This window comes from Crinia signifera, chromosome 12 (genome assembly GCF_055691185.1).
Source record: "Crinia signifera chromosome 12, ASM5569118v1, whole genome shotgun sequence".
NCBI classification, from domain to species: domain Eukaryota; kingdom Metazoa; phylum Chordata; class Amphibia; order Anura; family Myobatrachidae; genus Crinia; species Crinia signifera.
Genome location: NC_139228.1, coordinates 7,582,918 through 7,591,791, shown reverse-complemented (window position 1 = coordinate 7,591,791; position 8,874 = coordinate 7,582,918). Strand labels below are relative to the sequence as shown.

Genomic DNA, 8,874 nt, shown 5'->3' with positions numbered 1-8,874 from the left:
TTGGGGATGGGCTGATGTCAAAGGGGGGGGGGGGCGGGTGGTGGGGATGGCCTGATGTCAGGGGGGCGGTGGTGGTGGGGATGGCCTGATGTCAAAGGGGGGGGGGTGGCCGATGTCAAGGGGTGGGATGGCCTGATGTCAAGGGGGGGTGGTGGTGGGGATGGCCTGATGTCAAAGGGGGGTGGCGGTGGGGGATGGCCTGATGTCAAGGGGGGTGCCGTTGGGGATGCCGATGTCTAGAAGGGGGGTGGCGGTGGGGATGGCCTGATGTCAAGGGGGGGTGGCGGTGGGGGATGGCCTGATGTCAAGGGGGGTGGCGGTGGGGATGGCCTGATGTCAAGGGGGGGGTGGCGGTGGGGGATGGCCTGATGTCAAGGGGGGGTGGCGGTGGGGATGGCCTGATGTCAAGGGGGGGTGGCGGTGGGGATGGCCTGATGTCAAGGGGGGGTGGCGGTGGGGATGGCCTGATGTCAAGGGGGGGTGGCGGTGGGGATGGCCTGATGTCAAGGGGGGGGGGCGGTGGGGATGGCCTGATGTCAAGGGGGGGTGGCGGTGGGGATGGCCTGATGTCAAGGGGGGGTGGCGGTGGGGATGGCCTGATGTCAAGGGGGGGTGGCGGTGGGGATGGCCTGATGTCAAGGGGGGTGGCGGTGGGGATGGCCTGATGTCAAGGGGGGGTGGCGGTGGGGATGGCCTGATGTCAAGGGGGGGTGGCGGTGGGATGGCCTGATGTCAAGGGGGGTGGCGGTGGGGATGGCCTGATGTCAAGGGGGGGTGGCGGTGGGGATGGCCTGATGTCAAGGGGGGGTGGCGGTGGGGATGGCCTGATGTCAAGGGGGGGTGGCGGTGGGGATGGCCTGATGTCAAGGGGGGGTGGCGGTGGGGATGGCCTGATGTCAAGGGGGGGTGGCGGTGGGGATGGCCTGATGTCAAGGGGGGGTGGCGGTGGGGATGGCCTGATGTCAAGGGGGGGTGGCGGGTGGGGATGGCCTGATGTCAAGGGGGGTGGCGGGGGTGTGTGGGGATGGCCTGATGTCAAGGGGGGGGTGCGGGTGGGATGGCCTGATGTCAAGGGGGGGTGGCGGTGGGGATGGCCTGATGTCAAGGGGGGGTGGCGGTGGGGATGGCCTGATGTCAAGGGGGGGTGGCGGTGGGGATGGCCTGATGTCAAGGGGGGGTGGCGGTGGGGATGGCCTGATGTCAAGGGGGGGTGGCGGTGGGGATGGCCTGATGTCAAGGGGGGGTGGCGGTGGGGATGGCCTGATGTCAAGGGGGGGTGGCGGTGGGGATGGCCTGATGTCAAGGGGGGGTGGCGGTGGGGATGGCCTGATGTCAAGGGGGGGTGGCGGTGGGGATGGCCTGATGTCAAGGGGGGGTGGCGGTGGGGATGGCCTGATGTCAAGGGGGGGTGGCGGTGGGGATGGCCTGATGTCAAGGGGGGGTGGCGGTGGGGATGGCCTGATGTCAAGGGGGGGTGGCGGTGGGGATGGCCTGATGTCAAGGGGGGTGGCGGTGGGGATGGCCTGATGTCAAGGGGGGGTGGCGGTGGGGATGGCCTGATGTCAAGGGGGGGTGGCGGTGGGGATGGCCTGATGTCAAGGGGGGGTGGCGGTGGGGATGGCCTGATGTCAAGGGGGGTGGCGGTGGGGATGGCCTGATGTCAAGGGGGGGTGGCGGTGGGGATGGCCTGATGTCAAGGGGGGGTGGCGGTGGGGATGGCCTGATGTCAAGGGGGGGTGGCGGTGGGGATGGCCTGATGTCAAGGGGGGTGGCGGTGGGGATGGCCTGATGTCAAGGGGGGGTGGCGGTGGGGATGGCCTGATGTCAAGGGGGGGTGGCGGTGGGGATGGCCTGATGTCAAGGGGGGGTGGCGGTGGGGATGGCCTGATGTCAAGGGGGGGTGGCGGTGGGGATGGCCTGATGTCAAGGGGGGGTGGCGGTGGGGATGGCCTGATGTCAAGGGGGGGTGGCGGTGGGGATGGCCTGATGTCAAGGGGGGGTGGCGGTGGGGATGGCCTGATGTCAAGGGGGGGTGGCGGTGGGGATGGCCTGATGTCAAGGGGGGGTGGCGGTGGGGATGGCCTGATGTCAAGGGGGGGTGGCGGTGGGGATGGCCTGATGTCAAGGGGGGGTGGCGGTGGGGATGGCCTGATGTCAAGGGGGGGTGGCGGTGGGGATGGCCTGATGTCAAGGGGGGGTGGCGGTGGGGATGGCCTGATGTCAAGGGGGGGTGGCGGTGGGGATGGCCTGATGTCAAGGGGGGGTGGCGGTGGGGATGGCCTGATGTCAAGGGGGGGTGGCGGTGGGGATGGCCTGATGTCAAGGGGGGGTGGCGGTGGGGATGGCCTGATGTCAAGGGGGGGTGGCGGTGGGGATGGCCTGATGTCAAGGGGGGGTGGCGGTGGGGATGGCCTGATGTCAAGGGGGGGTGGCGGTGGGGATGGCCTGATGTCAAGGGGGGGTGGCGGTGGGGATGGCCTGATGTCAAGGGGGGGTGGCGGTGGGGATGGCCTGATGTCAAGGGGGGTGGCGGTGGGGATGGCCTGATGTCAAGGGGGGGTGGCGGTGGGGATGGCCTGATGTCAAGGGGGGGTGGCGGTGGGGATGGCCTGATGTCAAGGGGGGGTGGCGGTGGGGATGGCCTGATGTCAAGGGGGGGTGGCGGTGGGGATGGCCTGATGTCAAGGGGGGGTGGCGGTGGGGATGGCCTGATGTCAAGGGGGGGGTGGCGGTGGGGATGGCCTGATGTCAAGGGGGGGTGGCGGTGGGGATGGCCTGATGTCAAGGGGGGGTGGCGGTGGGGATGGCCTGATGTCAAGGGGGGGTGGCGGTGGGGATGGCCTGATGTCAAGGGGGGTGGCGGTGGGGATGGCCTGATGTCAAGGGGGGGTGGCGGTGGGGATGGCCTGATGTCAAGGGGGGGTGGCGGTGGGGATGGCCTGATGTCAAGGGGGGGTGGCGGTGGGGATGGCCTGATGTCAAGGGGGGGTGGCGGTGGGGATGGCCTGATGTCAAGGGGGGGGCGGTGGGGATGGCCTGATGTCAAGGGGGGGTGGCGGTGGGGATGGCCTGATGTCAAGGGGGGGTGGCGGTGGGGATGGCCTGATGTCAAGGGGGGGTGGCGGTGGGGATGGCCTGATGTCAAGGGGGGGTGGCGGTGGGGATGGCCTGATGTCAAGGGGGGGTGGCGGTGGGGATGGCCTGATGTCAAGGGGGGGTGGCGGTGGGGATGGCCTGATGTCAAGGGGGGGTGGCGGTGGGGATGGCCTGATGTCAAGGGGGGGTGGCGGTGGGGATGGCCTGATGTCAAGGGGGGGTGGCGGTGGGGATGGCCTGATGTCAAGGGGGGTGGCGGTGGGGATGGCCTGATGTCAAGGGGGGGTGGCGGTGGGGATGGCCTGATGTCAAGGGGGGGTGGCGGTGGGGATGGCCTGATGTCAAGGGGGGGTGGCGGTGGGGATGGCCTGATGTCAAGGGGGGGTGGCGGTGGGGATGGCCTGATGTCAAGGGGGGTGGCGGTGGGGATGGCCTGATGTCAAGGGGGGGTGGCGGTGGGGATGGCCTGATGTCAAGGGGGGGGTGGCGGTGGGGATGGCCTGATGTCAAGGGGGGGTGGCGGTGGGGATGGCCTGATGTCAAGGGGGGGTGGCGGTGGGGATGGCCTGATGTCAAGGGGGGGTGGCGGTGGGGATGGCCTGATGTCAAGGGGGGGTGGCGGTGGGGATGGCCTGATGTCAAGGGGGGGTGGCGGTGGGGATGGCCTGATGTCAAGGGGGGGTGGCGGTGGGGATGGCCTGATGTCAAGGGGGGGTGGCGGTGGGGATGGCCTGATGTCAAGGGGGGGTGGCGGTGGGGATGGCCTGATGTCAAGGGGGGGTGGCGGTGGGGATGGCCTGATGTCAAGGGGGGGTGGCGGTGGGGATGGCCTGATGTCAAGGGGGGGTGGCGGTGGGGATGGCCTGATGTCAAGGGGGGGTGGCGGTGGGGATGGCCTGATGTCAAGGGGGGGTGGCGGTGGGGATGGCCTGATGTCAAGGGGGGGGTGGCGGTGGGGATGGCCTGATGTCAAGGGGGGGTGGCGGTGGGGATGGCCTGATGTCAAGGGGGGGTGGCGGTGGGGATGGCCTGATGTCAAGGGGGGGTGGCGGTGGGGATGGCCTGATGTCAAGGGGGGGTGGCGGTGGGGATGGCCTGATGTCAAGGGGGGGTGGCGGTGGGGATGGCCTGATGTCAAGGGGGGGTGGCGGTGGGGATGGCCTGATGTCAAGGGGGGGTGGCGGTGGGGATGGCCTGATGTCAAGGGGGGGGTGGCGGTGGGGATGGCCTGATGTCAAGGGGGGGTGGCGGTGGGGATGGCCTGATGTCAAGGGGGGGTGGCGGTGGGGATGGCCTGATGTCAAGGGGGGGTGGCGGTGGGGATGGCCTGATGTCAAGGGGGGGTGGCGGTGGGGATGGCCTGATGTCAAGGGGGGGTGGCGGTGGGGATGGCCTGATGTCAAGGGGGGGTGGCGGTGGGGATGGCCTGATGTCAAGGGGGGGTGGCGGTGGGGATGGCCTGATGTCAAGGGGGGGTGGCGGTGGGGATGGCCTGATGTCAAGGGGGGGTGGCGGTGGGGATGGCCTGATGTCAAGGGGGGGTGGGCGGTGGGGATGGCCTGATGTCAAGGGGGGGGGGCGGTGGGGATGGCCTGATGTCAAGGGGGGGGGGGCGGTGGGGATGGCCTGATGTCAAGGGGGGGGGGGGCGGTGGGGATGGCCTGATGTCAAGGGGGGGGGGGCGGTGGGGATGGCCTGATGTCAAGGGGGGGGGGGCGGTGGGGATGGCCTGATGTCAAGGGGGGGGGGGCGGTGGGGATGGCCTGATGTCAAGGGGGGGGGGGCGGTGGGGATGGCCTGATGTCAAGGGGGGGGGGCGGTGGGGATGGCCTGATGTCAAGGGGGGGGGGGGCGGTGGGGATGGCCTGATGTCAAGGGGGGGGGGGCGGTGGGGATGGCCTGATGTCAAGGGGGGGGGGGCGGTGGGGATGGCCTGATGTCAAGGGGGGGGGGCGGTGGGGATGGCCTGATGTCAAGGGGGGGGGGGCGGTGGGGATGGCCTGATGTCAAGGGGGGGGTGTGTGGAGGACCCAGTGTCGGGGGGGGTGTATGGCCCAGTACAAGGGTGGGGGGGGCCATATGGTGCTGTGCTGATGGCCTCGGTGTTGGGGGGGCCATATGGTGGCAATACGGTGGGGATTGCCAGGTGTTAGAGGTAGGGAGGTACAGCGGTGTACTGGTGTTCAGGGGTGGGGAGTGTAAGGTGGTGTGCTGGTGGCCTGTGGGGGTATGGTGGTGTGCTGATGGCCCCAGTGTCAGGGGGTGGGACGGTGGGGTGCTGATGGTGTTGTGGGGCTGTATGTTGGTGAGCTGATGGTCCGTTGTGGGAGGGGGGTACGGTGGGGTGCTGATGGCCTGTGGGGGAGGGGGGTACGGTGGGGCGCTGATGGCCCGGTGGGGAAGGGGGGTACGGTGGGGTGCTGGTGGGGGAGGGGGGTACGGTTGTGTGCTGATGGCCCGGTGGGGTGCTGATGGCACGGTGGGGAAGGGGGGTACGGTGGGGTGCTGATGACCCCAGTTTCAGGGGGTGGTATGCGGCTGGTGTCGAGGGGGGGGCGGCTGGAGGTGCTGATGGCCCCTTCCTGTGGTTACCTGCCGGTTCTCATGCTCCCATTTTTCTCTATCCCCAGGTGCGGCTGTACTGTCCCAGGACCCTCTCACTGTGAAGGAAGGAGAAAGTAAGTTGACTACATGCTGACGTTACATAAAATTCCAGGCTGCATTGGTGCCCACTGGCTGCTCGGCCATTTCTATATTTTCACCCTTACGTGGAGCGGGGAATAGTACCAAAGGCATATTGCAGTAACGTATGGGTTAGCTGGGTGTTTGGGATGTGTAATGGTGGGAATGCCAGTATTGTGCAGATGGAGTGATGTTGCCCTCCCACTCGCTTTTTACTGCTCATACATGGCCAGAAACGCAGAATAAATCTCTCTGTTCTTTCAGGTGCAGAGTTTAAATGTAACTATCCCAGCACTATGCAGAACCCACGTATTGAATGGAAGTTTGATTCCAGCCAGAGTCCCAGTAGCGACGTCAGCCTTATCTACTATGGAGATGCCCTGACAGGTAAGCCCCCCTGTGCCCTTCCTGTGCCCGCTTATCTCCTGTGCCCGCTGACCTCTGTGTTTCCCTAGCGCCCTATAAAGACCGGGTTGATTATTACCCCCAAGGCATGCGGCTAAAAGGTGTCACTAGCAAGGATAGTGGAAACTATGTGTGTGAGGTCACCAACACTGGACCCGGAGGATCCCCAGCCTACTCGGAGATCGCCACCAAGCTGGTGGTGTTAGGTGAGAACGTTATTCATTGTCTGTCTGTCTGTACGTGTCCCAACCGCCTCTGACTCTCTGCTTCCCATACAGTGCCCCCAGCTGTGCCCATCGCTCAGGTGCCAACTTCTGTGACCACTGGTGGTGTGGCTGAACTTGTCTGCATTGAGAAAGCCAGCTCCCCTCCAGCTAAGTTTGTGTGGTACAAAGACAACATTCCGATGCCCAACAATCCTAAGGGCAGCCCCACCTTCCAGAACTCTAGCTACACCATAGACCCTGACTCTGGAGTGCTGGTAAGCACCGGACGGAGCACTGCCTGCCGCTCCCCCCCCCCCCCCCCCCCCCCTCCTCCCTCCCTGCTGACTGTCATTTCACCCCATGTTTCTTTTTTTTCCAGAAATTTAACCCTGTTATGAAATCTGACGCTGGAGAATTTTATTGTGAGGCGACAAACACTTATGGGAAGCAGTCGTCCGCTGTGGTGCGCATGGCTGTCAGTAAGTGTCTCCATGACAACATTGGCATCACCCTGCACGTCGTCCATCACTAATCTCTCATTCGTGTTTGGCAGATGATGTTAATGTTGGTGGGATTGTGGCCGCAGTCATCGTTGTTCTCCTTATTATGGGACTGATCGCATTCGCTTTGTGGTTTGCGTACAGCCGTGGATACATTGGAAGTGAGTATCTCTCTATGGTCATGTTACTGTACTATCTCTGTAATGGAGAACGGCGGGGGGCAGCCTTTTGCAGTATCGTTACTCCTCAATATATGGCTGTACGTTGTGCAGTACCTTAACTCCTCGGTATATGGCTGTGTACATTGCCCCGTATTCTGGTTCACTAGCAAAGGCAAATTCCATCTCAAATGGACAACACCATGTGCACCTAGCGGGGGCGGGCAAATGTAATTTGTGCAGAGAGAATTAGATTTGGGTGGAGTTTTACGTCAGTGAGATCTTATATTGCAGTGTAAAAATAAAGCAGTCAGTGTTTTTACTGCACAGAAACAAAATAACTCTCCCAAATCTAATTCTATCTGCACAAGTTACATCTGCCCCGCCTGCAGTGCACATGGTTTTGTCCATTTGAGAAGGAATTTGCGAGTAAACCAGGATAAGGACCATTGTGTAGTACTGTTAATCCTTAGTATAAGGCTGCGTGTACATTGAGCAGTACTGTTACCCCTCAGTCTAAAGCTGCCCATACATCTACACATCGATTATCAGATCTGTCTGGTTGCAACAAAATACTGGTAATGGAAGAGCGCAAATGACAGTTGACCATTTGCTTTGACATGCTGGAAAACTGCCATTCAGATATTACCAGGCTTTTGTTCCAACCAGCCAGATCTGACAATCTGTAGATATATGGCCAGCTTAAGGCTGGTAGTAGTGTAGCTTAGCTCTGACGGCATTCCCTGTAAGGTGGTGCATATGGCGGTACTGTTACCACATTGTGTGTGTTGCTTGCATTTTTGTTTCATTATTACAGCATTGTAATATATATATTTTTTTGTCTTTATTTCAGAAAAGAGCAAGTAAGTGTCACTGGTTATATTGTCATGGTGGCGGCAGGAAGGATGCAGTGCAGCCCCACTAATCCTGACTGGCGATTTTGTGTTCTGCAGAATATTTGGTTGTCTACATTTGGGTATATAGTGAAAGCAAATCTCACTCCAAATCTGTTGTAATATTCTGTGTGTTATACGGTCTCCTATCCGGCCTAGTTACCCCATTATCCTAGCGTCTCGCCTTGTGTCTTCCTACAGTGAGAAGAAAGTCATCTACAGCCAGCCTTCGGAGACCCGCAGTGATGTAAGTATACCTGGGGTACAATGGTGCTGGAACGTTACCTTTCTCACCCCAATGAGCTGTGTGCAGACAAATGGCCGCTTTCAATGCCTTCATGTCCTTAAAGTTTATGGGCCCTTCTCTCGTTTTCAGAAGAACTTCCAGCAAACGTCTTCCTTCCTGGTGTGATGCGGCCCCATCCTGTGTTGCTGTGGATTATGCCCGGGCGTATGTGTGTGTGTGGTGCGCGTGTGTATGAGAGGCGCGGGAATTCTATGAATTAGCTGTTAAATATTTATCATCCCAGCGCCGGCCGGATTAGATTCATCCCATGTACAGGGCATAGCCATCCATTCTCACCACTTCTGGCTTATTTATTCATCTGCAGGTCGGACCCTTCCAGCTTACCGTGATGGGTAGTGTCTTGGGAACGCTGGTCCTTCGTAGGCCCCAGCTGCACCAATATCACTCGTCTGTATTGGTGAAAAAGCAGATATTGCTTTCTGTTGCCACCTCCTTATGTATAAAAGGTCCTGAAGTGTGCTGCAGAATTGGGCTGAATGAATGAGATCACCAGACAGCAGTTATGACATCACTAGCTGCAGGATAGACTTTCTAAGACTTCTGGGTACTATGCAAGAGCCGTAAGCCCTGGTACTAAGTCACCATTTGGGGTGAGCAATAACGAGGGGGGGGGGGGGGGGGTGTTAT

At 61.8% G+C, this 8,874-nt stretch overlaps 1 protein-coding gene across 1 annotated transcript in view; it reads left to right on the top strand.

Annotated features, from left to right (window-relative positions):
- Nucleotides 1-8,874, top strand: part of F11R (F11 receptor) — a 23,600-nt gene extending 14,726 nt beyond the window's left edge. The window contains exons 2-9 of the mRNA XM_083166197.1: nt 5,727-5,774; nt 6,043-6,165; nt 6,234-6,389; nt 6,462-6,664; nt 6,769-6,868; nt 6,943-7,050; nt 7,901-8,187; nt 8,317-8,874. Of these exons, the coding sequence (XP_083022323.1) occupies nt 5,727-5,774; nt 6,043-6,165; nt 6,234-6,389; nt 6,462-6,664; nt 6,769-6,868; nt 6,943-7,050; nt 7,901-7,914 (752 nt within the window). The 3' untranslated portion in view covers nt 7,915-8,187; nt 8,317-8,874. The remainder of the gene's footprint in view (nt 1-5,726; nt 5,775-6,042; nt 6,166-6,233; nt 6,390-6,461; nt 6,665-6,768; nt 6,869-6,942; nt 7,051-7,900; nt 8,188-8,316) is intronic.